The sequence below is a fragment of the Mesocricetus auratus genome, unplaced genomic scaffold (genome assembly GCF_017639785.1).
Source record: "Mesocricetus auratus isolate SY011 unplaced genomic scaffold, BCM_Maur_2.0 Super-Scaffold_100010, whole genome shotgun sequence".
NCBI classification, from domain to species: domain Eukaryota; kingdom Metazoa; phylum Chordata; class Mammalia; order Rodentia; family Cricetidae; genus Mesocricetus; species Mesocricetus auratus.
The window spans coordinates 82,778,807-82,797,177 of record NW_024429194.1 but is presented as its reverse complement, the minus strand read 5'-3'; the positions used below and the strand labels follow the sequence as shown (position 1 = coordinate 82,797,177).

The 18,371-nt window shown below is 47.3% G+C and overlaps 2 protein-coding genes across 3 annotated transcripts in view; both read left to right on the top strand.

The window, feature by feature from the left end:
- The window catches only part of Mei1 (meiotic double-stranded break formation protein 1), a 59,845-nt gene extending 55,211 nt beyond the window's left edge, over positions 1 to 4,634 (top strand). For both annotated transcript variants that reach the window (XM_040752729.1, XM_040752730.1), the window contains 5 exons: positions 1,767 to 1,848; positions 2,193 to 2,299; positions 3,116 to 3,247; positions 3,401 to 3,513; positions 4,442 to 4,634. In XM_040752729.1, coding sequence (XP_040608663.1) covers positions 1,767 to 1,848; positions 2,193 to 2,299; positions 3,116 to 3,247; positions 3,401 to 3,513; positions 4,442 to 4,487 — 480 coding nt within the window. In that variant the 3' untranslated portion in view covers positions 4,488 to 4,634. The remainder of the gene's footprint in view (positions 1 to 1,766; positions 1,849 to 2,192; positions 2,300 to 3,115; positions 3,248 to 3,400; positions 3,514 to 4,441) is intronic.
- Positions 4,635 to 5,627: 993 nt separating this feature from the next.
- On the top strand, positions 5,628 to 18,118 carry Ccdc134 (coiled-coil domain containing 134). Its single transcript, XM_005067030.4, has 7 exons — positions 5,628 to 5,782; positions 7,212 to 7,327; positions 8,472 to 8,593; positions 8,780 to 8,864; positions 11,544 to 11,725; positions 11,969 to 12,040; positions 16,831 to 18,118. Exons 2-7 carry the CDS (start codon positions 7,228 to 7,230, stop codon positions 16,954 to 16,956), a joined length of 687 nt encoding a protein of 228 aa, XP_005067087.1. The 5' UTR covers positions 5,628 to 5,782; positions 7,212 to 7,227; the 3' UTR covers positions 16,957 to 18,118.
- Positions 18,119 to 18,371: the final 253 nt, after the last annotated feature.

The window sequence follows — 18,371 nt, the reverse complement described above, 5'->3', positions numbered from 1 at the left end:
CCCTGCCTCTGCCTTGCAGTGCATGAATTTCAGGTATGTACCACTACTCCTGGCTCTGAATAAAGTAGCTCTTACTGCTATAGTACAAATTTGTATGTGAATAAATAAAGATTCATTCATCTTGAGTGAGTACCCAGAAAGGGGCTTGTTTGGTCAAATGATGTGTTAGTGATCTGTTTGTTTCTCTGTAATGAGTTACTAAAAAACATAGCAACATAAACATCCCCCAACAGTCCTGTTAATCCCCTCACAGTTCTACAGGTCAGAAGTTTGGGTGAACTCACCCAGATTGTCTACTTAGGTTAGTGGTGTCTTTGTGTAGTGTTAGGATCAAACCCAGTGTTCTTGCTTACCAAGCAATAGCTCTGTCTCTGGGATTTCCACCTGGAACCACCTGGCTCAAATCAGTGTTAGCCAGGTTGGGAGCTTATCCAGAGGAAGTGAACACTTTGAAGAGCCAACCTGATCTCCACAGCAGAATCTAAGTCAGCTGGGTACATAATAGTGACACTTGTTTCAAGTAAAATAAAGATGTGTCACAAGGCGTTACTTAAGGGCAGCATTGTGCTCTGTACATGGCAGACTGAAACGTGATAAATAAATGACCCAGACACTGATGATATTGGGGTTCAAGTATCAAGATGAAGATCAGAAAAGCAGCGGGCACTAGCTCAGACTGAAAGGCAATCCATGCTTCAGCAAACCTCAGACTGCTGTCTCCTCAGTGTGGCTGGAGAATCCCAAGACATCACTGTCTTATTATCCTCAATGTGACTGGAGCATGAATGTCTGATACTGACCTTGCACCTGTTTTATATGCCTCCTTAGTTCTGGGATTAACGGCATGTGATCCCAGGTGCCAGGATCAAAGGGTGAGCCGTTTCTCTTTAGGACTGGATATATCTTATGTAGATCTGGGTGGCCTTGGACTCACGGAGAGCCATCTACTTCTTAATCCTGAGTCCTAGGACTAAAGGTGTGTGCCACCACCTCCTATATTCTGGCTGCTGGGATTAAAGATGTGTGTCTGGCTTTTGTGGCTTGTGGCTGACTTTGCTTTCTGAATCCTCAGGCAAGCTTTAATAAATAATAAATAATGTATCACCCACAGTATAAGATCTTTTTTTTAAATTTATTTTTCAGTTTTACAGTATAAGATCTTAACACGCTTTCTTTCTTTTTTTTGTTTTTTGGTTTTTTTTTTTCTTTTTTGAGACAGGGTTTCTCTGTGTAGCTTTGGAGACTGTTCTGGAACTCATTTTGTATATCAGGCTAGCCTTGAACTCACAGAGATCTACCTGCCTCTGCCTCCCAAGTGCTGGTACTAAAGGTGTGTGCCACCAACCTGGCATCTAACAAGCTTTTTAAAATTATCTACAGGAGCCGGGTGGTTGGTGGTGAATGCCTTTAATCCCAGCACTCGGGAGGCAGAGACAAGTGGATCTCTGTGAGTTTGAGGCCAGCATGGTCTATAAGAGCTAGTTTCAGGACAGACTCCAAAGCCACAGTGAAACCCTGTCTTGGAAAAAAAATTACCTACAGGACTATATTCCATATCTGAAAAACTGAAATCTAAATAACCAAAAACCAACTTTTTCTTTGTTAAAACTAAACCTTGCTGAGGTGTGTGTGTGTGTGTGTGTGTGTGTGTGATGATCCTTGAGAGTTTAGGCTCAGTTTGGAATGCATGAGATCCTGTCTCAGAAAAACAAATAAATCCTGACCCTAATTCTGTTTTCATTTTTCTGTTTTGCTTTGTTTTCCAGAAAGACCCTCTGTTATCTCAAGCCTGTGTTGGCTGTCTGGAAGCTTTGCTCGACTACTTGCATGCCAGGAGCCCAGACATTGGTAGAAACCCTCTTTATTCTCTCATTTTCCCATGATCAAGATTGGAAGGAACCAACCCGTTATCTTACTGCTCCAGGGCTTTGACAACACGGCAAACGACACTGTCATGCCCATTGTACAGATGTGGGCACTGAGTATCAGAGTGTTCAAGTGATCTACTTAACCATGATCACAATGTTCCTAAGTAGCAGAGACCTCCCAGCTGTCTCCCTCAGCCAGGCTAGAGACCTAATGAATCCAGTCTGCCTAATTTCCTGCCTGCAGCTGAGCACCTTTTTTTCCCCCCATACTCTTGGTTCCTGGAAGAATGGCGTTAACCACCTGAGAACTGATGTTTCTTGCAGCACTCCATGTGGCCTCCCAGCCCTGGAATCGGTTTTTGCTATTCACCCTCTTGGATGCTGGAGAGAATTCCTTCCTCAGACCTGAGATACTGAGACTTATGACCATGGTAAGTGCAGAAAGGATGGCCCCATGGCTGGACGATATCATCAGGGTGGTGCTAAAAAGGTCCAAAACATGACAGTGTTTTAGGTGACCCTAATCTTCAAGGAGCAGAGGAGTTGGGTGGCCTTCACCCTACAAGAGACCTACCAGGGATTTCATGTGAATAGCTATGTCTAACCTTAGGACACATTTTCTCTTTTTTTTTTTCATGAAACAATGACCGGGGTCCGTTACCACAGGACAGGTCTTTCTCCAGAGGTCCCTCATGCTGGAAAAGGAAAAAGACAAGTAAATGAATAGTAAGGTTTGATATTTTCAATGAGTATTTGGCACATAGTTCATGTTGAAAAAGGAACAGAGGAACAAGCTCATGGACGACGGTGAAGGCCACTCACAAATAAATTAGAGGTGAAAACACAGAGAAAAGTCGCTGCTTTTGTAGCGTGTAGGTGATGTTTCAGTCGAAGCTTGAAGGCTCAGTAAGCAGAAGGAGACAGTATTGTAGGAAGTGAGGTGAGGCAGGAGGTCCAGAGCACATAGGGAGGTTCAGGAACTGCACTCAGTTCATCTTGGCCACGAGTTTGCAGTGCAAGGCTGGAGGAGGAGGGAGCCTGACGAAGAAATCACCAAGGCTAGCTCTCTCAGGATCTCAGTCTACCTGTGTGTCCTGTCCCATGAGACACCCCCACCCAGTCTCACCCGTGCAGAGCTTAAAAGCAGGACCCTGCTCTTGAGAACGGTGTTTGTTCTCGGCTCAGTGCCGGGAACAGAGACAGCATCCCCTCTAATTATGGATATTTGGGGCTCTCTTCTGGGCTAGTTTGTGCAGTATCGGAGCAGCAACATCCTGTCTGGTGAAGAGGTGGGCCGTATTTTGCAAGGTGCAGCTTTGGCGGACCTGTCAACTCTCCCAAATGATACACTCCAGGCTCTGCATGGCTTCTTCCTGCAGGTGAGTGGGGAAAGTAGGCTATGCAATTGTATGAGGCTAGACCCTCAAGACCATCTTCTCTGTGGAGAGGGGAAGCTCTGGCCATGTAAGCCATTGAGAAGTCAAGAATATGGATAGTGGGGGACAGTTAGAGAGGGCCTGTCTCTCCTATAGGTCCAGAGTTCGGGTCTCCTGACGGACCGCAAGACAATCCAGGCCTTGCAGGCCTCCTTGGAGGGCCTTTGCTCCAGCGCCTTCCCAGCCCGGTCACCCCTTCAAGACATGCTGTATCCTTTCTTGCATCTGGGGGCTTTAGCCTGGGCAACGTCACCAAGGCCATGGAGACTCTAGCATTATGCTTTCTCCAACTAGAGAGGGCTGATGACTGGTAAATCCCTAAGAAAGCCTTAGGTTGAGACCACTCATGGTAGCACATACCTATAAACCCCAGCACTCAGGAAGCTGAGGCAAGAGATCTTAAATTTTCATGCTAGCCTGGGCTACACAGCAACACCTTGTCTTTATACAGAGGAGAGATTGATTGGTTTGCTGGGTGGTGGTGGCACACACCTTTAATCCCAGCACTCAGAAGGCAGAGGCAGGTGGAGCTCTGAGTTTAAGGTCAGCCTGGTTTACAAAGTGAGTTCCAGGACAGCCAGAGCTGTTACACAGAGAAGCCCTGTCTTGAAAAGTGTGTGTGTGTGTTGGGGGGGGATGAGCAAATCTGTAAAGCCTAGCTGTCCTGGTAACCAGAATTCCCTAGGTAGTCATGGGTTGGACACATTATAGTGTCTCTGTGTGTGAAAGAGGAATACTTCTAACCCATCATACTGGTTTCTCCTTTCGTGAAACAGTTCGATGTATTAGCAACTGCTTAGTTCCAATTTTGGAATCCATGCCACCAATTTTGGAAGCATCCATTCTCTTTTTAAAACATTTTAATTTTATGTGCATTGGGATTTTGCCTGTATGTCTGTATGTATATGTGAGGGCATCAGATCCCCTGGAGCTGGAGTTACAGACAGTTGTAAGTCACCATGTGTGTGCTGGGCATTGAACCTGAGTCCTCTGGAAGAACAGCCAGTGCTCTTAACTGCTGAGCCTTGCATCCATGCTCTTGTCTGACCATTCTTGCCCTTTTGGGGTTCTGGTATATTCCCTCCCTGCCCCCTTAGCTCTATTGCTTTTCTATGCTCCTCTCATGTTTCATGCCAGCTGCCTTGGAGGTGTGTCTGTGTCCCTGTCCCACATCAGAGACTGAGCCTTAAGGACATAAAGGCCCAGAAACAGAAGTTGAGACCTGTAGACAAATTCAGGACAATCGTTGATGGAAAAATGACAACCTCATCCCTCAGCCATTATACTCCACTGTGGAAATGGAACTGGGAAATAAAACAATGCATTCGTATTCGTGTGTGGGCTTTCATTCTGAACTCATCTTTCTGGAACTCGTTCCTCAGCTAGTCAGTTGGACACTGGGCGTCAACAAGGATGGAGAGAGACAGAGACAGAGACAGAGAGAGAGAGAGAGAGAGAGAGAGAGAGAGAGAGAGAGAGAGAGAGAGAGAGAGAGAGAGAGAGAGAGATGAGATTGACAGCATTTAAGGAGCATGTGCAGAGTGCCTCATGGTTGTACATAGAGAACATGAAGGAGACCCTGAGCTGGGAGGGTAGAGAAGGGTTTTGTGGTTGGAACTCTGAGAGGCACTTTACCTCAGTGGTCATGGGAAGAGGTAAAAATCTCAGACAAAGAAAATCAAATCCTCAGTCGGCCTCACTGAGCAAATCTGCCTCAAGTTAGCCCTCCCAAAGCCCTTTTCCATACCCACATGGGCAAGTGGTCATTCACATCTACCGTCGCTGGCTGCTGGCGCACACCTGTTTGTGTATCAGCCCAGCCTGGGCCTCTGCGCTCCAAATGGTCACTGCACCTGTTTTCCCTAGACCTAGCTGTCCTGACACCCCCATCCCCCACCCCCGAGCAAAACTGAAGCTGTATGAACAGATGGAGAACTGTGGTTTTGAAATTAATGGACTGGAGGGGCAAGCAGGGAGTGCCTGCGTTCCGCGCGACGGGTCTGCTAATTACTTTAAAAGTTCGTTGGAGCTTGTGAACTGCGGTTTAAAGACTGAGATGAGACATCAGTCACCGCACTTACAGCGCCCGGGCAGCCAGGGTTTTGGGCCTGGGTTTGCTGACGCGCTTTAAGCAAGGTAAAGGCCCCATCGCAACTTAATTTCCTCCAACTCGACCAGAAACAAGATCTGCTGCGCCAAGTTCTGCGACGACTTCTCCAGGACCGCGCCAGGGCTGACAGCTGCAGCGACAAGAACCCGAACCCAGCAGGGGCGTGGCCGGAAGTGAGGTCAGCGGAGCGCAGCGGTTCGCGGCCCTATCTCATTGGTCCGGAGCAGCTCAGTGGGTGGGACGGCCGCTGGTCGATCTAGCGCGGCTGGCTAGGTGCTCTGGAGTTCTGCGCTTTCACCGGAGTTGGGTGCTTCCGGCAGTTGAGCTGCATGCCGAGGGGCTGCCCTCACCTTGCGCCGCCGGCCCGGGTAGGTGGTGGCGGGGGTGCTGGGCTTCTTAGGAGGGGAGTGCTGAGCTTCCCGCACTGCGTCCGGGTTTCGAGACTCGGACACCTTTTAAAAGGGCTCGCTAACTCCTCCGAAGCCCCAAAGCTTGGAACCAACCAGCGGCTGCCCACTACTCTTCAAAACGAGTTCAGAGTTTTTTGCTGAGCCTGGAAGAGCTCTGGGGACGCTCGGGACAGAAGCGAGGTTTAGAGGCCGGATTGTAGAGTTACAGTAAAGAAAACCAAACCTGTCCCCAAGTCCGCTTCTTTCTTTCTTTCTCACGTTTGTCCTGCTTGAGTTATCTTAGTTTGTCTGGTAAACTTGTTTACCTAAGTTTTGCTGTGGCCTGGTTCACGCTACCTTGGGTCCTACAACGTGAAGGGAAGGAGAGGAGTCTTAGATGATCTTGGAGTCCTTCCCTAGGTGTCAGCTGTCCCATTTAAGTCGGGCAGAGTTCTCCTAACGGCTGAGCAACTCCAACTCTGGGGCTGGGGTGTGGCAAGCTTTGATATGAGGTGCCCTTTGCTTATTTAGAGACAAGAGACAGTGCACTGAATTGAACGTCGGATTTTGCCTCAGTGTAGGAACAACTGTGAGGCTCTGAACAGTCACTTCATTCATTCATTCATTTTTGTCCCTCAATTCCCACATTAGTAAAACTAGGTATCTGTGGCCTCCCTTGACTTTCGTCTTCCACCCCCATTCTATCCATTTTGGAGTTTTAGACAATATCTTGCCATGTAGCCTAGATTAGTCTCAAACTTAAGGAAGTTCACCTGCCTATTGTACCTGATCAGTTTCCTTCTAGCATTTTCTTTTTAAATTGTATATGTGTTCATGTGTGTACACCTCTGTGTGTGCATGTGAAGCCAATATCAACTATCTTCCTTAATTGTTCTCTACCTATTTGTTGAGGCAGGGTCTTTCACTGGACCTGGAGCTCCTAGATTCAGCCAGACTAGTTGGCCAGCAAGTCCCAGGGATAATTCTGTTTCCAACTCTAGGACCACAAACATGTTTCCAACTTTACCAACCTAAGCATCTCCCTAGTACTATATATATGTACACCTGCCTCTCTGTATCAGGAAAGAGACCTCTTTTACAGATAAGGAAGCTGTGGTTTAGAGAGTTGAGACAGTTGCCCAGTCACAAAGGCAGCTGTGGTTAAGACTCCAACCTGGAGCTCTAGCCTCAGTCCATCCCTGTCTACTGTAAGTACTGCTAAGATCTCTCTTCCTCTCTTCCTTCTGTATTCCATAGGCCTGTTTGTGTATACACTTGTCACCAGTCCTGACTAGATCTCCAGGGCTTCCCGAAGCTGGCTGGGTTCTTGGTATTGGAGGTTGGACCGTGTCTGGGGAAGTTGATTTTTCACTGAGCTCATTCGCCTTCTTTGTTTTTCCTTCTCCAGCTCCAGAGTCTCAGATATGGACCTTCTTCAGTTCCTGGTGTCCTTTGTCCTACTGCTGTCTGGCACAGAGGTCACAGGCACCCTAAAGACCACCCTGGACCCAAGCCTCAAGATTTGTATCTCTTTGGGGATTGGGTGGGGTGAATGAGCTCTCCTTGAAGGGCTGGTAAATGAAATCTTTCAGTGCCCATAACTCCTTGGGGGGAATTCCTGGGATGAGCAGATAAAGTTGCTAAGAAAGGGAGGGAGGAGGAGACAAGCTCTAGCCAGACTGTGAGCAAGTCAGTTTTCTCCTGAGCCGGTTTCCTGTATGTTAACTGAAGTTTAGGTCCATCTCTCAGATTTGCAAAGGCATAGTGAGTGTGCGTGTATAGTGTCTGACTGGTAAGACCTCAGGCAGGTCCTTTGGGACGTTGGATTACTAGCTTATCTTGACATTGGTCCTCTGAACCATACCTTGGCAACACAAGGATGAGACAAGACCATTCCTGGTTTTGAAACATCCACAGAGCTAGAAGGAGAAAGCATGTGTATTAGTTACTGTTCTGTTGCTGTGAAGAGAAGCTATGACCAAGGCTGCATTTGATTGAGGCTGGCTTACAGTTTCAGAGGGTTAGTCTTTGATCATCACGATGGGGAGCATGGCAGCAGACAGGCAGTCATGGTGCTGAAGCAGTACCTAAGAGCTGCTTATACCCTGATCTATAGGCAGGAGAAAGAGAGAAAGAGACTGGGCCAGGTGTGAGCCCATCTCCAGTGACACACCTCTAACAAGGTCATACTTCTACCTCCTAATCCTTCCTAAAGGGTCCATCAAACTGAATCCACATGGGGGCCATTCTCGTCTAAACCACAACATCCAGACGAATGGCCTTTGTTCTCTGTGGTGGAGGCTCTGGGAGGTACAGGAGGTCTTGGGAGAAACACTGTGCTGTGGGAGCATCTCAGGCTGAGGGTAGAGTTTAAGCAGATTGCTGGAGGTCCTGGAACAATGAGTGATTGTGAGAGATGACAAGAAGACACCGGAATGGGAGGAGACGTGCCAGGTCTTGGAGTGTTGGGTTTCAGCTCTTTTCTGGGGGTGGAGTCTCTGAGATCTGGATAAATGGTGCATTACAGGACATGCATACTTCCTAACAGTCCATCTGTTCCCATCCAAGGCTTTTAGTGGCACAGGTTAGGAAGGGGCTCTCTGAGTCAGGGCCATTGGATTGTCCAGGTCGGGCTTTTCTGCCAGTGCCTTAACTTAATGGTGCTCAGACAAGAAGATGTTTGAGGTGAAGCGGCGGGAGCAGTTGTTGGCGCTGAAGAACCTGGCGCAGCTGAACGACATCCACCAGCAGTACAAGATCCTTGATGTCATGCTTAAGGGACTCTTTAAGGTGTGTCCGGGAGCAGAGAAGCTCACAGCAGGACAGGGCTCCGATTTGTGCACTGATGGATGAATAGGAGTTCTCTGAGGGGATAATGTTCAGTGAGGGGGTTGGAGTGGGAGTCAGGTAACTGGGGCTGGAACTAGGGTGTGAAGGTCTCCACAAAGCCACTTAGCCAACATGGGGTTCCTTCAGGTGCTGGAGGACTCCCGGACAGTGCTCACTGCTGCGGATGTGCTCCCAGATGGGCCCTTCCCCCAGGACGAGAAGCTGAAGGATGGTATGCTCTCTCCAACACTTCACTTTGCTCCCTGCCATCCCGGTTCTCCAGCTGGTCCTTCTCTGTTCTTATCATTTGTCCCCTGGGAATATCCTCCTGTGGTACTTGAGCAGTTGGCTTAGGGTGGATAAGGGCCTAGTCATGGTTCTCTAAACCTCGGGTCTGGAGTCAGTTTCTCTGTGCTTAGCACATGCTGCTTCATGCTGCCGTGTGCTTAGGACAGGGGAGCCGGAGAAGAGTCTCTGCCTGTCACCATGCCTAGGGCCAGGGCAGAGCCTGCCAGTCACTTTGGGAAGACAAATAGGAATTGTTCCTGTTAGAAGGAGAAATGACTGCCAGCACCTTTGCTACTCTAGTGAAAAACTGGAACTCCTGAGGTCTCTTTTCAGACAAGATGAGAAAAACAAGTAAGATGAAGGGATGTCTCATGTCCCTTTGTTCCCTCTGCAAGAACTGCTCTTCAGTAATAGCCCCTCCTCACTCACCTACTATCAGATCATTTTTATTTTTCTCACTATGGAAACATGGCTATCCTAGAATTTGATATGTAGACCAGGTTGGTTTCAAATCTATTGAGAATCTGCCTGCCCCTGGCTTCCAAGTGCTGGGATTAAAGGCCTGGCCTAACCAGTCACACTTTAGCAATAATAGTTCTTAGAGTCACTGAGAGGAGGGAGTGTGTGAATGATGACTTTTATAGGGGTCACTCCTCATGCCTCTGAGTTGCTTCTGTTTTCCATTTGGAAGAGAACATGTTATTTGCCTTGGCTCCTCTCTCTGAACCAAACTGACTCTTCAGTTCTCTGAGCATCGAAATTACTCTGAAGTCCATGGGTCCACGGCCCACATTCCAACCTGGCAGATCGTTGGCTTCTGCTTGCCTCCCTGTGATGCCCAGCCAGTGCTAGGCAGGGCTGTGTGGATCTTCTCTGCTCTAGAAGTGAAGATATGGCTACTCTTCATTCTTATCTGTCATTAGAGTGAACACTCTAATGTGTTCACCTCATTAGATGAAGGACATTGGTGGGAAAACTGACCAAATTCAAATATCAAATATCTATAGCTAAGTTAATGTATTGCTGTTAATTTCCCAGTTTAGATACAGTGACATAGGACTATAACATTAGAGAGAGCAGGGTAAAGGAGTTTTATGTTGTAGACAATTTCAAAATAAGCCAGGAGTGGTGCTGCACACCTATAATCCTCACTTTTAGAAGGAAAATCATGAATTCAAAGCCAGCCTGAGCTACGTACTGAGTTTTAGGTTAGTCTTTGGCTACACAAGACACTACTGAAAGAGAGAAAGAGTAAGCACCTAACAGAAAATTAAGTTTAGTTATGGTGTGTGTTGGCAGAAGTTTCTGTCTCGCCCAGTCCTGTAGCCATTTAGTCCCAAATAAACACACAGAAGCTTCCATAAATTATAAACTGTTTGGTCAATGGCTCAGGCTTCTTATTGACTAGCTCAATTATTAACCCATTTCTATTAATCTGTGTATCTCCACATGGTCTTGACTTACCAGTGATGCCTAGACCTCTTGCTTCCTGGGCAGCTACATGGCATCTCTTTGACTCTACCTACTCCCTTTCTCTATCTGTTTGGATTTCCCACCTGGCTAAATCCTGCCTTTCCATTGGCTGAAACAGCTTTATTCATCAACCAATAAAAGAAACATATTCACAGCATACAGAAGGACATCCTCCATCAGGTACACACCCCTGTAATCCCAGCACTTGGTGGGTCGAGGAAGGATCAGAGTTCAGGGACGCCCTGCCGAGCAAAAAGAAATAAAATTAAATGGAAAGAGTATTAAAAAAAAAAAGGGTGGTGGTGGCGCATGCCTTTAATCCCAGCATTCGGGAGACAGAAGCAGGCAGATCTCTGTGAGTTTGAGGCCAGCCTGGTCTACAAGAGCTAGTTCCAGGACAGCCTCCAAAGCCACAGAGAAACCCTGTCTCAAAAAACCAAAAACCAACCAACTAATCAAACAAACAAAAAACAAAACCTCCCAAAAAACACTACAACTCTGACCTTGCTGGCCCTCCTGACAGAACTGACCTTTCACAGACTGCAAATGCCAAGTCATGGCTCTAGATACTTGGCTGCATTGGCTGGAGCATCTTTGTACAAAACAATGCCCATCTCTGATTCACAAAGTAAACCAATCTTTTATTCAAAACAAGGGGAATACCTAGAGTTTTATGTAGCTCAGGTTGGCCCTATGACTCTGTAGCCAAGGATGACCTTGAACTCCCGAGCCCTGGTTTTGTATTGTCTGATGCTCTGCTGTGAGTGCCCAATGCAGCAAGCTTTGAGTCTGAATATGTCCACAGCCCAGTCTTATGGTCTTATGGAAGCAATACTCTGATTGAGGTTCCCTCTTCCAGATGATTCCAGTTTATGTCATGTTGAAAAAAAAATCCAGCAACAAAACAAACACCTAACCAACACAGTCTGTAAAACAGGAGCAGCAGTGGTCTTTCGCTCTAAAGTCCATCAATGGGTATAAGGCCTAGAGTATACTGCACATGCAGTGAGCAGTCTGTGATCAATGGGTGCCGACCTTTCTCTGACTGGTGGGTTTAGTGATGCCTCCATTCCTGGAGGAGGTCTGGGGCCAGCTGGGTGGACAAGAGAAGAGCAATTACCCTGATGACTCACCAAGATTCTCTTGCCAGCTTTCTCCCATGTGGTAGAGAACACAGCCTTCTTTGGTGATGTGGTGCTGCGATTCCCAAAGATTGTACACTACTATTTTGACCATAATTCCAACTGGAACCTCCTAATCCGGTGGGGCATCAGCTTCTGCAATCAGACAGGTGTCTTTGACCAGGGGCCTCACTCACCCATCCTCAACCTGGTAAGGACTGGTCAGAGGGCTGGGAGCCTTGTATCTGTCTGTGGTTGGCCTGGTCAGTTATCCTTGTTTGTGTGTTTCAGGGCACTTTGGCTCATGGAGGCCTAATTCAAGGCATCCTGTGCTGACTTGGAGGGTCCCACATTTGCCTGGGGTCTGGGGCTTAGGTCCTTACATGGTGGGAATAGCTCTCTGGTAATGAGGGAGCAGAAGGCCCAAGAGCATGCCTGGCTTTCTCATCCACAGATGGCCCAGGAGCTGGGGATCAGTGAGAAAGACTCTGACTTCCAGAACCCATTTAAAATAGACCGGACAGAGGTGAGCTGCTGGGTCTGCAGGGGCTAAGGCCTGGGGGTAGTCTGTGAGAGCTTTGAACTTGGAACCAGACAATCCAATGAATACTGGTCCAGAAACCATTACTCAAGTCACTGAAGCTTTTTGACAAGTCATTGTTCTTCCCTGAATGGGGGCCATAGCTGGGGGTGGAATGGAGATTGGGGTGATTCCTGAGGCTGTGTGCATCTTTATCTCATTGCATGATATGTACCCCAAGTTGTGAGTGTCAAGGTGACCAGGTGAGGTCAAATCATGTTCTTCCCTGCTCTGAGCCTCTGATACTGGTACACTGGGGCTTCTGTTCTCACTCCTACACACTCCTTTAATCTAGGGCTCTAAATTTGGCTCTGGGGGCTAACAGCTGCAGTTTGAGAAGACAGATGGTGACACATACAGGGAGGAAGAGATCAGAGGGAGCAGGGCAGGGTCAAGAAGGATGGGCCAGAAGGGCCTCTCCTTTGCCTAGGAAACTAGGACTGACAACTGTAGAAAGTGTGTGGAGTCTGATGGGTCTAAGGTTGTACCTGCTTGCAGGCTGACAAAGTAGCCTGCTACTGTTTATAGGTGCCAGCAGGTCATAGACGCTCTTCAATGCCGCAAAAGCAGCAACTAGACTTTTGGACTCATCCTCTTGTGTACCCTTGTTCTTCAGGTCTTTACAGGGAAGGCCAGGCAGATGCTGTGCTTGCAGTGGGTTTGCATTATACCTGCAGACCACTGTGCTTGGAAAGTTTGCCATCTTTCTTCACAGTGAATTAAACGGGACTATGCTTTGTCCAGGGAAAGATACCCCATCCTTCCAAGATTAGTCTCTCTACAAAAATAGTCCTGAAAAATGTTCTGGTTAAAGTTGCTAGAAGGGAGGTGTGCTGGTACTTGCCTGTAACCCAAAGCACTAGGAGGCTGGAGCAAGAGACCACCTTGGCTATATAGTGAATTTGAGGCCAGCCTGGACTGAAAATGCCTTAAAACAAGAATAAAATTAATCAAACGAGAACTTACCAGATTTTGCATTATTAGTGTGCTCAGTAAGAACACAGGAAGGTGCATAGCACCATTGCAAATTGCCTGTTCCATAGCCTACTGCTTGAGATTAATCTCACTGAGAGGCAATGACCAAATCCATTCAGTTTGTTTCATGTCATTTATTGAGGCTGCAGCCAGATGTATTGGTTTTTGATTGTTGACTTGATTTTTGAGTCTTACTCTGTAACTCCAGTTGACCTTAAACTCTCCACATTCCTGCCTTACCCATCCTTTTGAGTGCTGAGATTACAGGCATGAGCCACCATGCCTGGCTATTCTGATTACTGGGGTGAGGCCAACCTACAGAACTGACTGCAGTTACCATGTTCTCCAGGGTCCCTGACTCAACCAAGACTTAAGTCTTGTGGGAACTAGTGTGTCTTATTTTGAACTATCAATGCATTATCTGTTACATTTAGATTTTTACCTGCCAATCTCATTGAATGCATTTGTTGGTAATTATAGGACACAATAGCAACAGTCATCCACTATGGATAGACATTCCCATGGCCCTTTCTGTCCCACTTAACACTTTAAGTCTTCAGTATATTGTTTGGCTTGGCTTTCAGTACATTGAGGTATTTAACTGCAGAATTTTAGCCTCAGTTGCCTGTGTGGTATAATGCAAGCTTCTCAGGTATTAGGAATAAAAGAAAAGTCAAGCGGTGGTTGGCACATTTCAGTACTTGGAGGCAGAGGCAGGTGAATCTCTGAGTTCAAAGCCAGCCTGACTAGAGTACAAGAACAGCTAGGGTTTCACAAAAAAGCCCTATCTGTGGCGGGGGAGATGGGGGCATAAAAAATAGTTTATTTGTGAGAGTGAAATAAGGTTGCACCATCCTTTGTGTGTGTATAGGTACTCTGAGGATGGTGTGGGACACAGACTAGTTCACAGTATTGACTGTGTCAGTGTGAGTATTCCCATCATGTGGATAGGAATTACACACCCAGGGACTGTTTATCATTCTCTATGTTTTCTAGAATCTCAAGCCATTACCAGGTGCTTGAGTCATTGCTGAATTATTCATGTGTCTCATCCTGATACCTATAATTTCTCTTTTCTCTAGTTACCCCCTCTTTCACCTAGACCTTTCAGAAAGTTCGGATGTGATTGGGATAAAGGAGTTCTTACAAGGTTATAGAGATCTGTTGGCCAATTGTCATGGCAGCACACATGTGATCCCAGCTATTTGGAAGGGTGACTAGGATGATCACTTGAGCACTGGAATTTAACACCAGCCTTGACACTTGGGGAAAAATGCAGGGAAGCTGGCTTTCAGCATTCTCTCCCAGTGGTCACAGATGTATTTAACTCTCCCAGCAACAAGCTATAGTGTGTGTGAGCTTCCTTAGTTGACTCACTAGAGACCTAGTGCCCCGGGTTTTACTGGGAGCTGGTTATATGAGTGCCCTGTATCTAACTAGTACCCAAACGCCAAGCTGCTGGAAGGAACCTTATCAAACTATATAGACTTCACAGACAGTTTGAGAACAGTGATCTACTCTTACTGATTAAGACTGTGGTTTCCAGTAGCCAGTCAAGGGCCAACTTGAGATACATGGCTTTTAAAAGATAGCAGCCATGCCGGGCGTTGGTGGTGCATGCCTTTAATCCCAGCACTCGGGAGGCAGAGGCAGGCGGATCTCTGTGAGTTCGAGGCCAGTCTGGTCTACAAAGTGAGTTCCAGGACAGCTTCCAAAGCTACAGAGAAACCCTGTCTCAAAAAACCAAAAAAAAAAAAAAAAAAAAAAAAAAGATAGCAACCAGACCTGTGACTGTTTTCTTGGGGTTTCTCTGTTATTTCCTTATTTGTTTTGAGATAGTGTCTCATGAAGCCCAGGCATTTACCTCCCAAGTGCTGGGATTACAGGCATATGTCATCACTCATCGACACACCAGCGACATTTACTCATTTCTGTTCATCACCCTAGTTTTTAACCTAGTGGAACCACAGTGGACCATGCCTGAGTATTTATATCTATCAGAACCTCTGAGATTCCTGTTGAGCCAGTGCCTGTTGTATGTAGTAAGAGTAAGGGATATGGCTTTCCCCATCACAGTAGCTGCTACCTCTTCCCAGTGGTACACCCCTCCAGGCTACTTGCTCTAATCATAACCCTGATCAATAGCCCTGGGCAAGACCTTGATTCTAGGTATTCCCAGTCAGTGCATGCGGAGGTGCTCAGGACCTTGGAGAGAGTCTTTTTTGCCATAAAGGGGAACCTAGGGAGATGCTTAATTTCTTCAAGTAGGCTCTTCTTACTGTGCAATCATATATGCTTCTGCCACACAGGAGGCTGAGTCAGATAACTTCCAGACTAAATTTAGTGTAACATTATCATAATATGCTCTTAGATATGACCATAGGAGCAACATAATTTCCTTTTCATTGGCTGGGAATGATCCTGATAGCCCCCCCCGAGACTGGGGCTTGAACCCAGGGCTTTACACATAATATACAAATAGTCCCCAGTCTGTCCACTTTTTTGTATTCAGCATGGACCTCTCAGTGAGAGACTCTCTTAGGAGACAAGAATGGCAGCTGTCTGGGAGGTGAGTGGGCTACCTGGTTGGATTAGTCCTCGTTAATTGGGCATTCCACTAGCTGAATGACCTGAACACATCATTCCTGTCTCTGGACCACTCTTGGAACATCCTCCTTTTCCCAGAGGCAGGTAGGTTATGCCACAAGGTGGCACTCTTAGTTTGTTTTTTAACGCCTACCTAGATCACTCAGTTTTGCCCTAAGACTATATAAAAGGGACATATTTCACAACCTGAGTTGTGTATGCTTTTGTGTTGTATATTCTAATGATCCCTTTTATTCACTCATTTTGTTAAAAATGTACACCAAATGCTGTTGTGGGCCCCTGTGCTTGGGACATAGTGGAACACCACATCCAGTACCAACATTCCTTCTTCATAAAACATAGCACAAAGTAGGTGACCACAAAGGAGAAACACAAGAATAAATTAGTACGAAGTTGAAGAGAGGGTGCCAGTGAGGAGGCAGATGCCAGTGAGGAGGCCGCCATGGAAGAGGTCCCAAGGGCAGTGGTAGCAGAGCTGGAACAAATGGGACAAAGCAGACAGAGCTGGAAAGGGCATTCTGGGCCTAGGCCACAGCATGTGCAAAGGCCTGCAGGAGTGTAGTCATGGAAACCATCCATCAGTTACAGAGACAAATAGACACAGCAATTCAGGTTTGATAGTTAATTAGCCGCAGAGACCAACAGAAGCTATGGGTTAGCTTCTGGAAAGGATGAAATGAGAAGAGTTGTGACCTTGAGGTTGAAGTTGTCCTCAAATCCTTGTTCTCTCCCATCTCTGCCTGCCTGGCATTCCCCTCTTTGACTTCTGATCCGTTCTGCCTGTTTGCTCCTTCCTGGGTACTGTTCCTCATTTGCTAGAGGCAGCACCTGTAGTCTAGGACTCCTAGCTTGCTTCCCTCCTGAAGGTGTCAGGAAGGTATTCCAAGAGCTACACTGCTCCCTCTTCCTGGAAGAGAGTATTTGTTTTCTAGTTCACACCTTGGTTGGCATCTGTCTCCTTATCTGCCTGTCAAGCTCCTGATTATCTCAAGATCTAGCCAGAGGTTTCCCTGAGCCCTTTCATCTGATTCCCTGTCTGGGACTCCCTGAGGGTAGGGCCTTCTCCACGAAGCTTCTTATCTTACATTCCATGATTTAGCTCAGAGGAAACTCTTTGCTGCTCTAGACTAAATCTAGTCTGCTCATCTCAACAGTTCATTCCTAGCACTGACCCTTTCCAGAAGGCCTTGAGGGAAGAAGAAAAACGTCGGAAGAAGGAGGAGAAAAGGAAAGAGATCCGGAAAGGCCCAAGAATCTCAAGATCCCAGTCTGAGTTGTAGCCCTGGAGCAGTTTGGGGCATAAGAGAGCAGCAAGAGGACAGTCAGAAGAGGCACAACTGTGGGCTGTGGCACCAGCCACTTCCAGATGGGGACTTTGTTTGCTGGGTCTGAGCGTTGGCCGAAAAGACTGAGCCTCTGGGATCTTAGGGCACACCGAGGGAGCCTTGAGAGGAGCTTGCAGGGAAGATGTTGGGGGAGGCTGGCTGAAGGGGCTCCTGGTCTGGATCATCTTGGTGAATAAGGGCTGCAGGCTGGCTGCTGTGCTTTGTGAGGAAGCAGCAGAACCTGGCTCTGACTTACAGGTGAAGGTGCCATGCTTGCAGCTGACCTCATTCTTGGGCTGCCTATTACCATTTCAGCTCTGTGCAGAGCAACACTAAAAGCCAGCAAATCCATTGGCCTCACCAAGGCTGATGAGGAGGCTGTAAGGGCACTAGTAGCTTCTAGAGATGTCAGGACCAGCCTGGAGTATGCTTCTGCCTTATCAGGAGGGAGCCCAGGCCTCTGCATTGCACAGAAGCAAGAGCCGGGTTCAGGCCTCCTCTTCCCTCACTACTGCCCTTAATGAGGGATCAGTTTGGAAAGGGGACCCAGAAGTGTCCTGAGAGGGTGTTTTATTTCAAGGAGACCTTAAAAGAACATGATCTCTATTCTCAGATAACTGGGGACAGTCATTGAGTTGGTTCAGGGGACAATCAACTTGTCTCTACTGCTAAAAGATACACAGCCTGTGTGTGGGGAGAGGCTGTAGGAAGAGGTTACAGGAGGCTGTGCTTTGTAATGGGGCTACTGTGAGCTGGATTGATCAAACAGTGGGCTTCCCAGTCCAGGGTTCAAGCAGAGTCCTGTGGCCACAGGGCAGAAAGCTGTGGAAGGAGTTAAGCCCTCAGAGAGCACCCTGGTTTGTATGAATCCCAAGGCAGGTGGCTGCCTTAGCTCTGTTGAAATTATAGCTCTACCTCTTTGATCTAGCCAAGCCAAAATGTATCTCTTAAAGGCATGGAGACACCCACCATCCCAGAATCTTCCCCTTCAAGTACACTCTTCCTCTTACTGACAGTGCTCATGAGACCTGAGTCTTAGCCTGACTTGACCCTGGCCTACTCTCTCCCTTCCCTGTGCTGTGCCTTCATTGGTAAAATAAATTTGATGATGTCTGAATCCTCTGCCAAGCTCTAAACTACTTCATTGGAGGCTGGTCTTTCTACTGGCCAGGATAGCAAAGGGAAGCCAGGTGCTGGGGAGGCTTTATGGAAGAGCCCAGAGTAGCCTGCATCCCAACCGTCATTCAGGAAAAGTAAGGGGGATAAGAAGTATTTGGGACGAGGGCTGGAGAGGTTTTCCCATCAGAAATGCTTGTTTCCCCTGTGGGGCAGAAGAGGTAGATAACGGGGCCACTCCAGCCTGTCCCTTT

Coding starts and splice junctions, on each gene's coding strand:
- Ccdc134 (XM_005067030.4), top strand. CDS start 7,228: ATGGACCTTCTTCAGTTCCTGGTGTCCTTTGTCCTACTGCTGTCTGGC. Junction 8,594..8,779: donor TGCTTAAGGGACTCTTTAAG/GTGTGTCCGGGA, acceptor GGGTTCCTTCAG/GTGCTGGAGGACTCCCGGAC. Junction 11,726..11,968: donor ACTCACCCATCCTCAACCTG/GTAAGGACTGGT, acceptor TCTCATCCACAG/ATGGCCCAGGAGCTGGGGAT.